The 17,246-nt window shown below is 38.6% G+C and overlaps 1 protein-coding gene across 4 annotated transcripts in view; it reads left to right on the top strand.

The window, feature by feature from the left end:
* Positions 1 to 3,863: 3,863 nt before the first annotated feature.
* Positions 3,864 to 17,246, top strand: part of ELP2 (elongator acetyltransferase complex subunit 2) — a 38,429-nt gene continuing 25,046 nt past the window's right edge. For 3 of the 4 annotated variants that reach the window (XM_053993829.1, XM_053993811.1, XM_053993820.1), the window contains exons 1-6: positions 3,864 to 3,995; positions 4,080 to 4,158; positions 5,854 to 5,939; positions 7,717 to 7,867; positions 9,076 to 9,153; positions 13,339 to 13,403. In XM_053993829.1, the coding sequence (XP_053849804.1) occupies positions 3,864 to 3,995; positions 4,080 to 4,158; positions 5,854 to 5,939; positions 7,717 to 7,867; positions 9,076 to 9,153; positions 13,339 to 13,403 (591 nt within the window). Of the gene's footprint in view, positions 3,996 to 4,079; positions 4,159 to 4,824; positions 4,911 to 5,853; positions 5,940 to 7,716; positions 7,868 to 9,075; positions 9,154 to 13,338; positions 13,404 to 17,246 lie in introns of those variants that run through there. The other variant, XM_053993838.1, reaches the window with a different exon arrangement.

The raw sequence follows: 17,246 nt of genomic DNA, 5'->3' as shown, positions 1-17,246 counted from the left end.
AAAAAAAACCCAAAAACAAAACCACAAAACCAAAACCAAATAAAACAAAAACCCACAAAAGAAAAAAAAACAACAACAACAACAAAAAAAAAAACTATGGAAAAAGATAATCCTGTGCTGTACAGAAAAGACTACTGTACAACAAATTAAGCCTAGGGCCATGATATAGGTAATGAGGAGACATTAAAATACTGAATACTGTGTCATTCACCAGGCACTACTCATCCAGGTTGCTGCTGGAGCAAACAACCTAAAGTAAAAATAGCAAACAGAAAAATAGCAAACAGTAACTTGTGTATAAGTCAATTTCATTAGGGATTACTTCATAAGCATGTATACAATGAAGACACATAAAGATAGGCTGAGTTCAACAACTTGTAAGAACAATGACCCCAACCTTTGAGTACTGGCTTTGCTCATTTAACAACTTTTGAACTTTCTTCTGTTGAACTTAGCTACATATAATTAATCTGTAGATCTAACATGTGACTGCTGCTTTTCATAGTGTCTTGTAGAATGACTCCTGTCTATTAACACATACTCTTGTAAATCAAAAATATGTCACCCAATGAAAGAAAGCATTAAACTTTGATTTAACATATTTGCATTGTTATTATATTTTCATCTCAATGTTTAGACATAGATAAGTACATTAAGCACTAACTACAACTTTATCATTAGTATTGTATTTTTTCTATCTCTCTCATAAAGTTGTGGGCATAACTGAGTTGGGTAGGGAGCACATGAAGGGCACTAAGCCACCTCTGTCTGCAAAACCTCACTTGTAAACATGAGTTTACCATCAAAACTACTATTACTATACAAAATTACTATACAAAATTACGGTTTACTACTAAATTACTATTGGAATAGAAGTTTTTCTAATGCCTAACAAACTAGAAAAATTATTTCCAGCTCAAGAAAGCTTTTGTTCAAGTAGTATCTCCCTTATCAGAGCTTGCTGATGTACCTCCATTGGGAGAACCAAACTGGGACACATAAAAGATATGAACAAAACTATGGAGTGACTTTTGAAGTCTGCTTAGGCACCATAATAACCATCTCTGAAATTCAATGAACTGAGTTCTTCCTGTGTCTCAAAAGTTACACCAAAGGGAGAAAAAGAGGAAGATTATTTTTACATATATTTCTGAAAAATAAAGAAGTTCTTTCCTGGGAATATAAAGCAAAACAAGGACAGATGTCATGACCCACTCTATGGGGAAGGAAGCACTCTAAGGGGAATGAACTTCTCTGGGCCTCTAAAGGAGATTTTAATTTCATGAAGACATTAGCTATGAATGAAGACTGGCAGCTGGCAACAAGTCTAGAGTATGTCCATTTCTATCCTTGCAACACCAATGACCATCACTATTACTTCCTTATAAAGTATGTGTTCCTAAAAGGCATACTGGTTCTATAATAATTGTCTGAAATTCTAAACTTCTCATACAATATCCTCCAGTCATTTCAGTTTTCAAGAGAAGATCATGTAACATTAGAATTCACAAAAAAACTTTCTTGGGTTTGACCAAAGGCTCAGAGTCTCATTTGAATGAGGCCTTGATCAGACAGAGTACTTATGACAAGTAAGAAATTAGGCTCATCTGCACTTATCTGTTCGGCCATAAATCCACCCTCCTGTGCTTCTTTAGCCATGGCACAATGGTGCTGCTACAGCATTCCTCATGGCACTATTCAGTCCATATTCTGTGTTGATTTATCCCAGTTCTCTCAGTGTTGGACTCTGTTAGGGTGGCACAGGGGTGACAGTGACAGACCTTTTTTTGGGGAAAAGAAGCAATCACTGTCAATACTTGGCACTAGCAGCCCTCCACAGTGTGGTATCTCAAACTGGCTGGGAAAGCACCCTGAGGTGTGCAAGGACCAGCTCCACAAAACCCTGCAGAATGGGGCCACGAAGCCTTTGTACCCTCAGGCATGACACAATCCCTAATCTCTCCAATACAAGCAGCACCCCAGTAAAACTGTTTAGAGGACAGCAAAAGCAGCAGGTTATCTATCAGTCAGGTTAACTTTTTGTGTCACAGAGGAGACTCTCACCCAATCCATCTTGGAAAATCCATCCACTTATGCCTACCATCACAGCCAGAGCCAGCTTTGTTCCCACAGCAACAGACGCAACTCCTATAACATGACCCAGCTTTTTGGCAGTGCCCGACCTCCTTCTGCCGGAGCCCTGAGTCCAGCCTGGCAAGGCCTGCTCAGAAGGGGTTGCTGTGCAACCTGACTGCTGCACAGCCATCCTTGGCAGCTCAAGACAGCACTCCTCAGTCAAGGCATACTTTGATGACTGGATCCATGCATTTTTCTGCACGGAGTCATTTGTTCCCCTAGCAGCTAACAGTTCTGGCTGTATCTAGTGTGTGATCAGGCACAGCTTCCTTCCTCTCATACCCACTGGAAAACAACTGTGCCTATCTGCAGTGTTTTTGTGTCAGGTTACAGCGCTGCTGCCAGCCAGGATTCAAGAACACAGGGGGAGATAAAGGCAGGAGAGGTTTAGGGCCCCAAATGTTCCATGTGCTATGCAGAGTGTTTCCTCTGGGCGCCTGCTTGCTTTTCACTGCTTTCTCTTCCTGCCCCCACCTCCTGCACAGCCTCATAAAACCAGCTTCTCCCTCCAGCCCAGACTTTCCAGCTTTTCAGTTCAGTTTCAATTATTTCAGGATATTTTAGGTATGATTTGGGGACAGGAAGCACATCTCTGTTTCCCTTTCCATGCTTGCATAGGTGAGCTCTCCATTTATACTTTAACCTGGCTTATGCTCCATGGCCTTCTGTATGTGTGGGGCAGTGCATTTGGAGGCAGCATGGATGCCTTGAAGGTCCTGCTAAAACTCCTACTCAGCCTGTGGGGCAGCTGTTTGTACTTGTGGCTACTGGGAACTAGCAAAGTCCTTGAGCCTGTGAAGCCAAGTGGCCGATACAATTTGAGCACATCTGTGCCTGTATTGTGACCCTGTTTCTCAACGCCAGCGACCATGCATGTAAAACTAGAATACCACAGCAGTATTTTTTTTCTTGATTTGATTTCAATTTCTCATGCAGGAAGGGCAATAAGTATATTAAAGAATGAAAAAATAAAAATTTAACAGATGGAATTAACAAATTGCTCTGTTCTAATGTTTTTTTTTTTACTCCCCCGAAAAACAGAGGTATTCAAACATATTCAGATCAAGCTGTTGAGCCTGGCCATTGCTCGGTTGCAAATTCTCATGCTTTCCACGACAGTAATTTTAGGGACATCATACACGGTAATATTAAATACATCCCGATGTCAGAGACTTAATTTGAGCATGAATCTTTATCAGGAGGTGGTGCCACCTTTTTCACAGGTGATGGAAGCAGCCCAGGAACGGGTATCAGCAACATCATCTCTGGTGCTAAGGTGGAATCCACTTGGTGAAGGATCCAGAGAGGGTGAAGGTGAAGGGAGCTGGGGTTGTTTCGCCTGTAGAAAAGAAGGCTCAGGGGGGACCTTATCGATCCCTATAACTCCCTGAAAAGAGATTATGGCCAGGTGGGGGTTGCTTTCTTCTCTCAGGCATCCAGCGACAGGATGAAAGGACACAGCCCTAAGCTGCACCGGCGGACATTTAGGTTGGGCATTAGGAGGAATTTCTTCACAGGAGCCAGCAAACAGAAAAGTTTTACTCTTTTGAAACCCTTGAGGTCGCGGCAAAAGGCGCGTGAGAGACAAAAACCCACACCCCCCACCTCACAGCCGGCGGCCGCGCCGCTCCGCCCGGCGGCCCCGCTCCCCGCCCCCTCAGGCCCCGCCCCGCGCGGGGTCGTTGCCACGGGAGCCGCGCGGGGTCGCGCACGCGGCGGCGGCCAAGATGGCGGCGCCCGTGTCGCTCTGTCACATCGCCTGCTGCGCCAACCGGGCGGGCGGCGGCGCCGTGGCCTGGGGCCGCGGTGGCTTCCTCGCCTTCGGCAGCTGCCACGACGTCATCCTCTACGACCCGGTGGTGAGTTGATGCATTTTGTGGGGGGGACCGGGACCAGTCCCACTGCTAGTCCCTGACACTCGGTGCTGTCTGTCTGTCCCGTAGGTGAGGCAGGCGGTCGCCGCCCTCCGCGGCCACGCCGGCAGGGTGAACTGCGTGCGCTGGGTGCGCCGGCGGGACCACGGTGAGTAGCGCGGCGGTGCCCGGTGGGGCCGGGGCCGGTTCCCCTCGGGCCGCGGGCGCTGCTGCCCTTGCAGGGCAGAGGTGGCGGGGGAGGCTCGGCAGCGGCGGGGCTGCGCTGAACAGTCAAGGAAATAGGGAACTGCGACCCTTGCAGTGCGACCTTTCACCTTAAGCCTAGCTTCCCAGTAGGGGTTTTCACACAATTAATTAGTTTGGAAAATATCTTTAAGATCATTGAGCTCATCCTATGAGCCAACACCACCGTGTCAACTAGAGCATGGCACTGAGTGTCACGTTCCGTCTTTCCTTAACTACCTGCAGGGACAGTGATTCCACCACCTCCCTGGGCAGCCAGTTCCAATGTCTAAGCACCCTTGCTGTGAAGAAATTTTCCCTGATGTCTGACCTAAACCTCCCCTGGTGCAGCTTAAGACTGTGTTCTCTCATCCTGTCACTTGCTAGCTGGGAGAGGAGACCGACCCCCACCTGGCTACTCCCTCCTTTCAGGTGTTTGTAGAGAGCGATAAGGTCTGCCCCAAGCCTCCTCTTCTGCAGGCTAAACATGCCCAGCTCCCTCTGCCACTCGTAAGATGCGTGCTCCAGACCCTTATCAGCATTATTGCCCATCTCTGGACCTGCTCCAGGCACATTTGTGCCCTTCCTGAATTGTCAGGCTCAGAAGTGGACACAGTACTCAAGGTGTGGCCTCATTTTAACAGATGGGTCTGCAGGAACGCGAGCTGCCAAAGCCAGGTGAGCTGCGTGGTGAGGGCATCTCTGCTCCTGGCCCCACAGCCAAGGGCACCCTAGGAGGATGTTTGCCTGGGGCTGTGGCAGCTCACACAGGTCCATGGCTTGTGCTGCATGTTCTTCTACAGCTCTCTTCAGTAATGTTTGGAGTTTTGCATGTTTTGACTTTGTAAACTGATTCAATGCCTTTTCAGCAATCTCTTGAGTATAAAGCTCTGAAGTTGCATAGAGGTTATGTGCTCTAAAAAAGAAACTTTAGGTAGATATAAATGTTTGAGACATTTATGAGGCTTTTGCTGGATAGTAATTCCAGGATTTAACATTGCTTAGTGCAGGCTTTTCATAGGCAGATATTCTTGCCCTTAGGTGTTTATGGAAACTCACCAAAGAAGAGAAATGTGATTGTTGATTAGACTGTTAATGTAATATGCTGCTTCCTTTTTTTTGAGAAGTACTGAGGTGCAAGCATTAGTTTTTAATAGTGATATAAACTGCCATCCTTTCAGGGGGTTGCACTGAAACATATTCTTCTTAAAAATGATTAAAATAAGTTATTTTCAGGGAACTTGGGAATTAAATTTTCTTGTGAAGCTTTGAATTCTGTTTATTTAAATTTCTCATGCTTTATTTTCCTGTCTTCCAAAAAAGACCAAACAAAAACCCAAAAGATTAATTTACACTGTTGGATTTGAGAGTCTTCTGGAAAGGTATTTTTACCACTTTCACACAGAACTTTAAATAGTCCTGAGAATTTTCTCTTTATATTTTCTTAGGGAATATTTTTGCTTTTAACCTGTTCTGCACAGTGCAACTCCTATTAACCATACTTTATTTTGGTGGAAGCTTTGGTTACCAGTGATATTTTGTGAGTAGTAACCAGCAGAACTGCTTGTGTTGCTGTTACAAAGTTAAGTGTACACTGAACTAACCAAAGCATACTTTTTAGCTTCTGAAACAGAGTTAATTTCTGGTGGATCTGATAAGCAGCTTATTCTTTGGGAGTGGAAAGACACGTTAACATGGAATAATCAGGTATGCAAGAATAACTTCAAATCTCCCTCTGCACTAGTTTCTCACATATCACAAATTATCTGTTTTGTTTGTATTTCTGGTTCATATTATTTGTTTCACTTTGACTGTTTTTGTTTTTTTTTAATTGAACCCAGTGTATGCATCCTTGGAATTGTTGGTACTCATGTCTTGCTATGTATTACTATAAATGTTGTTTCCTCTCTTTTGTGGTTCATCTTTTTCAAATCAGCATTGGTAAAGAAATTAACAAACCTGTTAGTTATTGAGTGCATTTTTTTAGGTGTCTGAAAGACCCTGTTTTTCTGTTCTTGACTCATCAACTTTCTGATCTCACATGGCAGTTTTCTTTAAACCACTTTAAAGCCTTCAAACCATGAGGACAATTCTGAGCTGGTATTTTCTGTATCCTTCTTCCTTGTTTCCTTATATCCATTTCTAGTGATTTCTGGTCAATCTGTACAACCGTGTGGGGTTTGTATATAGATAATCTTACCAGGATGATATACAAGTTGGAGCAGATGTTTAACAAAAATGAAAAAAAAAAATCTGTGCAAAAATTGGCTTTTGTCAGAGAAATAGAGAAAAGTAAGGAGACCTGCTAATTTATTATTTGCACTTTAAAATGTAAGGTAAAAGATTCAGTATTGTGTGAAAGAGCCTTCCAAATGACCTGAAATTTTGATGAAAAAACCACTTTATTATCTAGCTTTTAACATCTTGCTTGTTAAGCACTAGATTGTGAATGTGTAGGTAACCCATTTCATCATCTGTCTCAAAGTAGGTTGTTAGACTTGGCATTTTAAAATTCATGAAAATGCATAGTAGGGGGGAATGAACCTACTTTGATGGGGGAAAGTTCTCAGAAATAAGTTATTTCTCATCCTGAACCGTTGCAACTGTTCATTTATTTAAGTTAACTTGCAGACTTTAATAAACTTTCTCTGCTGATGTGGTGCACAACCATATGGCAATAATTTCAAAAGAATGTGGCTAAATGTGCACATTTTAATGGGAGTTCTAGACTAGTGTATATTCTTAAAAACAAAGTTCTGTATTCAACCAATCAGAAATTCTCACTGAGGCCTACCAGGCTATGTTTTGGAAAGAGATGTCAAATCTGTCTATGATAAAATCTGAATAAATGCTGTATAACTGCTGGTTACAAAATTCAAAGCTTCTCATTTTGATCTTCATGTTTATGAGGAACAGATTGTAAATTGAATCACCTGTACTCATTGTCTAAATTTAGTGGTTTTGTTTCTCATGTTGGCATTTTGAAGCAGTAAAAAGCTGTTTTGGTTTGTGAGAGCACAAGCTAAACATTGCTTCTAGAGCTGCTGTAGCTGCTGCTTATTCCATTGTGTTCTCTGCTCTGTCTCCTTCACTAAGGTTCTCCAAACTTATGTGAGATGCTCCTTAGGGTGAGGGACAAGAGAAGGAGAAAAGTAAGGAAAGCTTCTCTTCCTAACTTCTATACTGTTTTCAGCCTCCCTCAAGAAAGGGTGAGGTTTGTATAATATACACAGGAACTTTTAATTCTGTTCAGCTTTGAGCAAAATCTTACCAATTTAATATTCATTGCTGCTGTATCCCTTCTCTGGGTTTCGTGGCATATGCTCTAGCTTAAGCGTAGCTTGGCAGACACTCTCCCATTGCAGGTATAGAACTCATTTTCAATATTAAGGTTTTTTTTTTTTTTTCCCTAAAGTGGCTTTAAAAATTCACTTGCATAGATTACTGGAATTTAAAACTTTGTAAAATTTTCTCACGTGTTCAGCTTGTGAAAAGCATTCCTCTCAAAGGCCACACAGAAGCTGTTTTTGCTGTGGATGCTGTCTACCAGTCAGATGAACCTGATTTAAATCTGCTAATAGCTTCTGCAGCCTCTGACTCTACTGTGAGAATCTGGTCTCGGCATGGTTCAGAAGGTAACACATTTTTAATGTAAGGGATAACATACTGGCTAAATAAGAATGATGAATGCTTATCCATTAGGTATTAAATACTAACATCTTGTAGTGCAGCTACATTGATTTGTCTTCAGACTTTAGTACATCAAAGCACTGTATTACTCTTGGAAAGCCTTGGGTCAGATTTGTTCTGCAGAATGATTTATCTTTATATTTCATCAGGGATGTGTGGCCTGAATTTACTTTTTTTTAAAAAAGTATGTATTCAGATTATGATAATCTGAACCATAATCTATAATGTGGAGGCAGACTAACTGTATGCATATATGAAGTAGAATTACATCGTAAAATGATTAATGCTGGCATTAGAAAGGTGAAGTTCAACTAGTCACTTGTTTTTTCCTATTGGCTTGAGTCCAATGAAGTTTGGGATAATGGATCTTGACCTTCTGTTGAACTAGGCTCTTGCATGGAAATACAGGAAAACAGCATTCTAAAATACATCAGAAATAAATTGGGTAGATAATTGAGATTGAAGGTGTAATTTGCTGGTTGAGTTTTAGTGACTGTGTTTCTTTAGCTACTTTATTCCTTCTTGGGTGTATTTGAAGATCTTGTATTGCCTTGCCTAAGTGCGAGAGGTGGGAGTTGCCAATCTACAGTCCCATGTTCTGGAAGGTGTTTTTGGTGCTCCCAAAGAACTCCATGAAGTCTCATCTTTTCCATTTTGTCTTGCTGGTGTGGGTTACAGTGATAGAGGGACTAATTTTTCTGCTGTAGACAGGTTTTCTTCTGCTGTCTTCTTGTTTGTTTTGATCTGGATGGCTTACTAGTTTAATGATTTCCAAGATCTCAGGGATGTTGGCAGGTTTTTGCTAATCTCTCTAGCTGCTGTTGTAGAAAATTCAGTTTTATCTTCCTGTGTTGTGAATGCTGTTGCCACAGGATATATTTTGTAATATTTATTGCTTCTGGTGCGTTACCGCAGTGAAGCTGTATAGATTTAACACTCAGTATTATCTTCTAACTCAACTAACTGGATGAATTTTTATGGCCACACAGAAGATGATGATATTGTTTAGGCTTCTGAAAAAATGTAGATTTTTTTCAGCTTCTTAAAATAAAAATGGATGGGAAATTTTAACTATATAATATAGAAGGAAATGACAGTGTAATTGTAATAGTCACAGCGAATGAGATCAACACTGTCTGTTCCTGTTTTCCAGCTAAATGCATTGAAATTCTGCAGTTTGGAAATGGATTTGTTATGGATGTCTGCTTATCCTTCTTGCCTGGCAGCGATGGTAAGTAAAGCTGTACATCTTGAATATCAATGAAGGAAGAAAAATCTAAGAAATTCCCCAAACAGATTTTCATTTTACTAACTCCAGACCTGCGTGCCACAGTTTTTGTTTCCTATGAAATCTGCTTAAACTGATGCTTGTATCTAAAGATTTTCTCTGAACTCTTCTCAGTAATTAAAAACAAAGACAGTGTCTTCAAAATGGCAGTCTGATGGAATTGTTTAGTTGAACTCTTGAGATGGAAAGCTTTAAGCCAGGGTAACAATGCTGTAAATGAATGGGATAGGATGATGCTGTTAGTTTCACCTGTTCCTTGTGGTGCTGCTGCATATATTTCTTGTTGTTTGAATTGAAGGGCAAAATTCAGAAAAAATTTGAAGGCCTGCATTGAAAACCATAGGTTCCCAAGCAGTGTTTATCATCTGTTTGTTCAGTCTTAAATGTGAAAAAATTTGAGGTGCTGAACTACTTTAACCTGACTGTTCAGTATGGTTTATGTAGGTTTCTACTAACAGAAATGTTAGGTTTTGTAGGCTGTAGACATATTCTTTTTGTGCAAATAGGTAGAAGCTTTTTTTAATAAAGCAGATGTATCCTTAAGCCAGATACATGTGTTGAATTAAATTTGTGTTTAAGTATCCTTAGAGTCTTTCACTTGGATGGAGGCCGGCCAGGCTCCCAGCTGAAAAAGTGCTAGATTTTCTTAGTGTATCTGGGATTTTCTGGAATTTTGAGCTCTTTGCTGCATGCATTCCACACTGATGTGTTGTTTTGATTATATGCCTACAAGCAGACTTTATTTTTTGGCTTAGATAATTCTGGGAGCAATGAAAGCTCTATAAAGATGTGTTGTCCCATTTGGAAATGCCAGTGTCTGTTTTCAGAGCATGTCTGATACCAAAAGCAGCATCTGCACCATTAAAGAACATTTACACCTCTCTCTCTCTCTCTTTTCCCATAAATAAACTAACATGCACTTGTTAAGGTGAAGTTAAAAGGTTTGAGGGTAAATTAAAATCATTACTGCAAGTGTGAATATTCTTTAGAAGTGAAGTGCCTGTAATGTCTATGAGCATAACATTCATATTGCAAAACAATAGATTATGTCTTCATTTGTGCTACTGTACAGCTAAGAAATTCTCACTGTAACACTCTAGAGTAGTGCATCTGTTCAATGTTGAAATCATGTTGTGTATAAGAGAAGTAACCATACATTCTGAAAAAAAAACACCATCAATTAAAATTATCATATTAGTTCTTAAAACTGAGTGTTTCTGAAACTCAAATTGTATGAAATGTTTGAAGCTTCTGTGAATGTTGGAATAGCAAGGATTTCGTTTTCCCGAGTCCCCAAAACCAGTGTTGCTTAAAGTTACATTGAGAGCAGGACAATCCTTTATTATGAACTCTTTCCATCTCAATTCAGATTAGTTATCCAAAGCAGTACAGTGTTCATAAATTGAAAAAGAGTTCTTTATTTTTCTCAAGAACTGAAATTATTTTAAATCTGTATAATTTCGATTTGCACAAAAAATCATTTTGTGTGTAATTTTTAAAAAATTCTAGACATTGGCTTTTCTTGTTCCAGTTCCAATACAGATGACCTCTGCTGCTAAAATTGCAAGGAAACAGTTTAGATTTTGAACTGTAAATGTATAGAGGTGTTTCCTGTAGAAATCTGTAAAGGGGCTTTTAGTAAAACATAGCCAGTGTTTTCTCCCTAAACCTGACATAGTAGTTCATATAGCTGAGGAATATGTTAATTCTGAAATCTAAATAAAGTAGCTTAAAATATATTATTAAAAATCACTACTGATCATTTGTCAGAAACATTAATCTCTAATGGCAATTTGGAATTTTAATGATCTTCAGGGGAAAATAGTTATGATAAATTTAGGAGTTGCTCAGAAATCTTTACAAAGGCTAAATTGTCAGCTGCACAGAGATTCAAAGAAGCTTTGCTCTTGAGAATAATCTTCATTTCTTAAGTCAGGAACTAAATACAGAATTACTTTTCTGAAAATCATAAACTACATTTCCTGAAGCATTTACAGTAACCTCTAATTTCAGCAAGAAAAGAAATTTGAGGTTGAAAAGTAATACATATGCAATGGATGCTTTAACTTTCAGATGTTCCTGATGCCTAGGATTTTAACTGATTGTCCTTGAAAATAAATTATTAAAAAAAAAAAAAAAATTGAACCACTTTTTTCAAGAAGTCAAATAGGGAAATCTGAGAGACTGCTCATAAAAATCTGTCCAGCCATTTGCAGCTGGAAGGCAGCTTAAACACTTCTCTGGCAGCCTCTTTGTTAAGGAGATTTTGTACATTTGGTGTTTAGCCTTGAAGAAGAGCTTTTTGCAGTTTTGGTTGCTTGCTTGCTTTTTGCCTTACAGTGCCTGCACAAACTCTGCTTCTAAAATGCTGGCAATAGGATTTATTTTTTACAAATCTTGATCAGCTATTTGTCATATAATCTGATTGTTCCTATGACCTAGATAATTGTCATGATATAGCGTGGCCTCTGACAGTAAATAATTGTCTCCTCAGAACTGAATTGCAACAGATGAAAAAAAAAATAACAAGTGAAATGGGAAAAGCTCTGCTTATCCAACTTCCTTTTTTTATTTCCTCTGCAGGAATTTTATCTTAATCAGATCCAAATTCTAATACCCCAAAGCATTTATGTGAAAAAACTATATACTAGTCCATTTTTGACAGATACATATTTCTTGATAGAACTTTTTGAGTGAAAGTATTTGCCTTTGTCTGCAACAGCAACTAAATCATAATTCTCTCTTTAGTTTTCTTAATTAAAGTTTCATTCCATTGAGTTAATATGTAATTACAGTAATGGCCCATAAAATGTGCTTCTCAGGAAAGGATGATATGTCTTCAAGAACATCCTTTGTATTGTGTTTTATGGAAGAAAACGTCACTCCTGCCCAATTACTGTGGACCTGATGACCAGGTCTTCATTCAAAGCAGCTCAATCCAAAGCAAGATTTTTTTTTTTTTAGACCTGTTAAAGAGAGGAGGAGACAGAGGTGAATTGTGACTTAGCGGCTGGAGAGAGGAAGCAAGTGATGGAACTATAAGAATATGGAATGTGACTGAGAAGTGCAAGAGGAACAGTGCATAACTAGGTACAGATTTGGTACAAGTAGGAAGAAGAGATTAGTACAGACGATAAACATACTGTGAAGATTCAAGTTGATTTTTGATCTCTCCATAGTAAAGATAAAATTACCTATATGAAGGGATGTCATGGAGGCTTTTTGTTAGAAGAAGTAGTTGATTTTAGTGAAATTTAGTATGTGGTTTTCTATCCAGACTTGAGAAATGCAAATGTCTAGCCCTTAACTTATAACTTATTTCTACATAGTATTATACTAAATTTATTTGCTTTTACTGTTTCAGTCCACTGTTATAGCAGTAACACTTCCTCCTTATGACATAAAAAAAAAGAAGAGTGGAGTAAGCATTAACTATTTTTCCTCATCCTCTTCTGTTGGAGAGAGGAACTAATACATTGGCTAACTTCTCTTTTTTGAACTTATCTTAACTTTCTCTGGTTTGATTCAATAGACTTATAGGGTTTGTGCACTTTTTAGGTTAGCCAGTGGAAGTCAACTACTACTCAAGACTTGAGTAGTCTTGAGTGAAAAACATTTCATTGCTTTTGTATTCTTGGGTACAGATAATGGTGATCTATCTTTCTATTCTGATCTTTTTATTTGCTGTATAATAATTATGCAAATTCCTTCTAAATCCATCTTAGTTGATTTAGGAACTTGAATTGCCTTAATTCTGAGTCATGTTGTTTTGTTCCTTCCTTCTTCTGTTTTTAGAGCAAATGCCTGTTTATATCAATAAAATGTAATTAATTAAAAACTCTAATACTTGAACTTCCTACAGATATATGAGCTTGAAGCAAACTACTCCTTTTAGCATCTTAAATATTTATAGAAATTATTTGCAGTTAAAATAACTTTTGAGTTCTGTGTTCCTAAGATACTAATTTATTAGACAGCTAATGTAGAAAACATTAAAAAAATGGTATCACACTTGCCTGTCTGTTAGTATTGTTATATTTCTATATTGATTTTTACATTATTTATATTTTTTCATGTCCTAGAATATTAGATCTTATAAAAAAATGAAGACCTTCTTTTTCTTTCTAGTACCAATACTGGCTTGTGGTGGTGATGACTGCAAAATAAGTTTGTTTATACAGCAGAATGGCCAGGTAATTACAATTTTTGTCTCTTGCTGAGAGCATTACTGAGCTTTTTGCTTCTTTTCAAATGTGCTGGTAATTTTTCCAAGTTCTTCAGTAAGTCCTTTCTGTCTCTACGTAGCCATTGCATACAACAACCTTTTTTCAAATATTCATCCCTTTTTCTAGGTAATAATGAAATGCACATACAGAAGTTGAATTCAGTGCATGAAAGTGTTTGTTTTTCTCAATTTTTCCCCTGTGTGAAGATAGCCTGTTGCTATTGCCACTGATACAAAACAGCTGCAACTGTCCTTTATTAAGTATCCAGGCATTGAGTTGTTCATATGGAGATGATGTTACTTTCCTTCTATAAATTCTTATAATAAAACTGTTAAGACTTCTGAGAAATTTTATGTTTGTTGCTAAGTATGCCCTTTATGCTTGACTGCTTTTGAACAACAAAAAATAAGTGTTTTTAGGAGTATCTGATCTTATAAAAGCACACATTTTTCATGTGTTATTTGGAAGCTGGCAATTTTTAGTTTTTCATACAGATAAATATTCCTTTTGAGCAGTAGAAAAACATTATGTCCTCTCTTGCATCTGTTCAGAGGTTTTGTTAGATTCTAAAGCATGTGTTGAATGACTGTTTTCCAAAACAGAGCTCAGTATCACTTATTTCTTTCTCTCACTCCCTTAAAAAAACCCTTCAAATCACAAATGCTCTCCCATTGCACCAGTGAAGCTACCATTTAGAACCCCCCTTTGAAACTGGCATATATAGAACCACTTAGTCTGCTGCAATTGCTCAGACATACTCCCTTTAGGGATTAAATAATCGATACTCTTTTTTTTTTTTTTTTTTGAGAGAGATAAAAGCTACTTTATGGATAATTCTGCCTGTTTGTGCTGCTATGTGCAGTAATAAGATTTTTTTGGTTGCTGTTGTTGCCAGTAAGATTAGTACTTCATTCCTTTCTTCTATGTTCAATGATTTCTTGACCACTCAGAAGAAAAGAAGGGTGCTTGGTTAGATTTTTTTTTTTCTTTTTTTCCTGTGCAGCTTGTGAGTTATGTCAGTTTAATGAATTCTCTGGGAATTAGCAATGGCAAAATGCCACTATTGATTCTCAATGTGTTAAAGAAAGACTTTTATCTCAGGGACTCTGTAGTTGGTTTTTCTTCTTCAGAGTTTGAAACTTGTTTTCTTGTACGATTCAGGTTAATGAATTATATATGGTTTGACTGCCAAGAATGTTCAGAGGTACATAACTTATTTTGCCCATTGTTGGCCAAACTTTCTGGTATAACAATAGTCTGCCATTTTAAAAGGCAGTCAGTCTGTGGAGGGTAAGGGAAGGTAACTTGAATAAACAAGTTCTCTCTTAAGCTTCATAAGCAAGTTTGTGCTGTCTTTTTTTGGAGGTAGGAAACTTGATTTGTACAAGGGGTGAGCAGTTTTGTTTTGCATATGTTATTTTTCACAGTTTCAATTTCAGAAAGTATTTTCACCAGCGGTTGTGGCAGAGTTGGTGTTCAGAATATCTCTAAAATGAGGTGGGACTTCTTGTTGGTGTCTATCTTAGCTAGAAGAGATGTTCTGGAAAGTTAAGTGGATTGTGCAGGCCTCAAAGAGAAGAGTCTGTGTTGTGCTTTACAACTATTAACAGAATTAAAAATCCTTGCAAGCCTTCTGACATGAATTCCTGCCTAGCTGCTAAATCTCGTTCATCAGGTTTTCTCAGATCTACTGACACCTTTTTTATGGCTTCTTAGTAGTATTAAAGGTATCTGAAGGAAGTGTAGCCTCGCCTTTTTTTTACTGGAATTTGGCATAGGAGAGTGATTTGAATCTTAGCTCCTGTGTCATTCCCTTACTGGTAAAGGCCTGTAGCTCTGTTCAGTTAATTCAGTGACTCTTGTAAAGCACTTCCTTTAGTTAGCATCCTCAAAAAGGTTGTTATGAATGTGAGTATGAATCCAGAGGTAGAACATGCATTCATAACAGGACGTTCTTATGAAACTTGAAGGGCACTGTTAGACTCTGAGGGAGGATGAAGCATCTTTACTTAGCTAATTCAGGCTACCTTTTGGTAAACTCATTAATTTTGCAGTCAAAATGTATTTATTCATTAAAAATTGCTTGGTTCTTAAAACTGAGTGGGCATGCTTTTCATCTTTTGAGACTCTTTACTCACAGATCCCATACTGTGTTATATAGTAGAGAGCAAATGAATTTGCTTTTCTAACTTGTTGGAAGAGGGTATTGATTTATAAAAGTATCCAGGGAGAAATCTCATGAACCATAATATGTCTTCCTGCTTGGGATATAACATCTACAGATGTGGCCTGTGGAGGACAAGTAAGTAAACCAGCAGATTAAATTAGAGTTTTAAACCACAACATTTCTATTTGAGCTTTACTTTTCTAAGAAGATGGTGTACCATGTGTTTTGGGTTCCACCCAAATAGTTTGGCTTAGTTGAGATGAATCGAAGATAATTCAGGCTCTTTCTAATCTGTTGATATTAGCAGCTGCATAGAGGAGGGATATCACATCTAATGTCTGCTGGAGAAAAAATGAGAAGACTTGGACCACTATTGCCAAATTTACCAAGCTACTAGCCAGGCTACTAGCCATATTCTGAAAGATATGTACCCAAATTGTGGACAGGATTAGTTGTGCAGAGTGTGCTGGGCACGTCCACAGCTTCATTGTTGTGCTGCCTACAGAACAGCTTTCTTTGCTTAAAGGGAAAGAGACCAGATTGCTGCTAAGCAACAATGTTCAGAGATTAGGTAAGAGGCATGGGAAAGCCTGTGAACTAGTCTGACCAGGAGGTTTTGTTAGATTTAACTGTTGGTACTGTAACTTCTTATGTATCCATTGAGGACCAAGTGGAAACTGAAACAGAGAAGAAATATGAGACTATAAAAACAAAACTGTAAAAAAAGAGAAGAATGACAGCTCAAAACACGGTTGTATATAGAACCTAGGCAACAGTAGAAACTTTGAATCACCTAAAAATAATGACCATGTGCATCTGCATGAACCTTTATATTGCTTCAATTTTAGAACTGAATACATCTGAAGAAACTGAATATAGGATGCCAAGAAAAACATGAGCTTCAAAGAAAAGGGCAAAAACAATGCTAAATATCCTAGCATAACCACATATGCTACTCCTTGCTCAGTTTCAGTCAACAGTTTTTATTTTTATGGGAACCAGTATCTTGAAAAGTTTGACTGAATCGTAGAATCTTAGAATATCTCGAGTCTGAGGAGACTCATAAGGACTGCTGGCTCCAACTCCTTACTCCTTGCAGACCACCTAAAACTAAATCATATGACTAAGAATGTTGTGTTCCTGATGCTTCACTTATGTATGTGGTAATAGCCCTTGTGTTCCTCTATTTTCCAGCCACTGTACTGACCCTGCTCAGATGGGTGAAGAGTGGAGGATGATGTTATAGGGATGGGAAAGCAGCATGAGTCCATTTAAGGGACTGGATGCATTTTCAGGGGTTTGGGGGTATCTCTCTTGCTTCATCCACCATCTGGTACTGGTATTACTGCCCTGAGTGAATATGAGGTAATAAAATTCAGCAGCCTCTACCTTAAATTATTTGAATAGTTCAATGGGACTATTCAATGTAAGCATGTAAAAATTAGTACAGACTTTTAGCTGACTGTTTAAGCATGCTTGTTCTGCAGAATGAAAGAACTGCACGCTTGACTTCAAGCTAAGTAGTGCCTAAAAACCTGTTCAGAAAATGGCTTAGAAATCTGAGGTGGTATTAATAAACTCAAAATAATTAGTTTTACTCTTTTAAGTGAAAACAAATGGCTGCTTTTCTTAATAGATCTCTT

The sequence above is a fragment of the Vidua macroura genome, chromosome 1 (genome assembly GCF_024509145.1).
Source record: "Vidua macroura isolate BioBank_ID:100142 chromosome 1, ASM2450914v1, whole genome shotgun sequence".
Classification (NCBI taxonomy): domain Eukaryota; kingdom Metazoa; phylum Chordata; class Aves; order Passeriformes; family Viduidae; genus Vidua; species Vidua macroura.
Note: the sequence above shows the minus strand (reverse complement) of the source record. Positions and strands in the feature narration are given on the sequence as shown.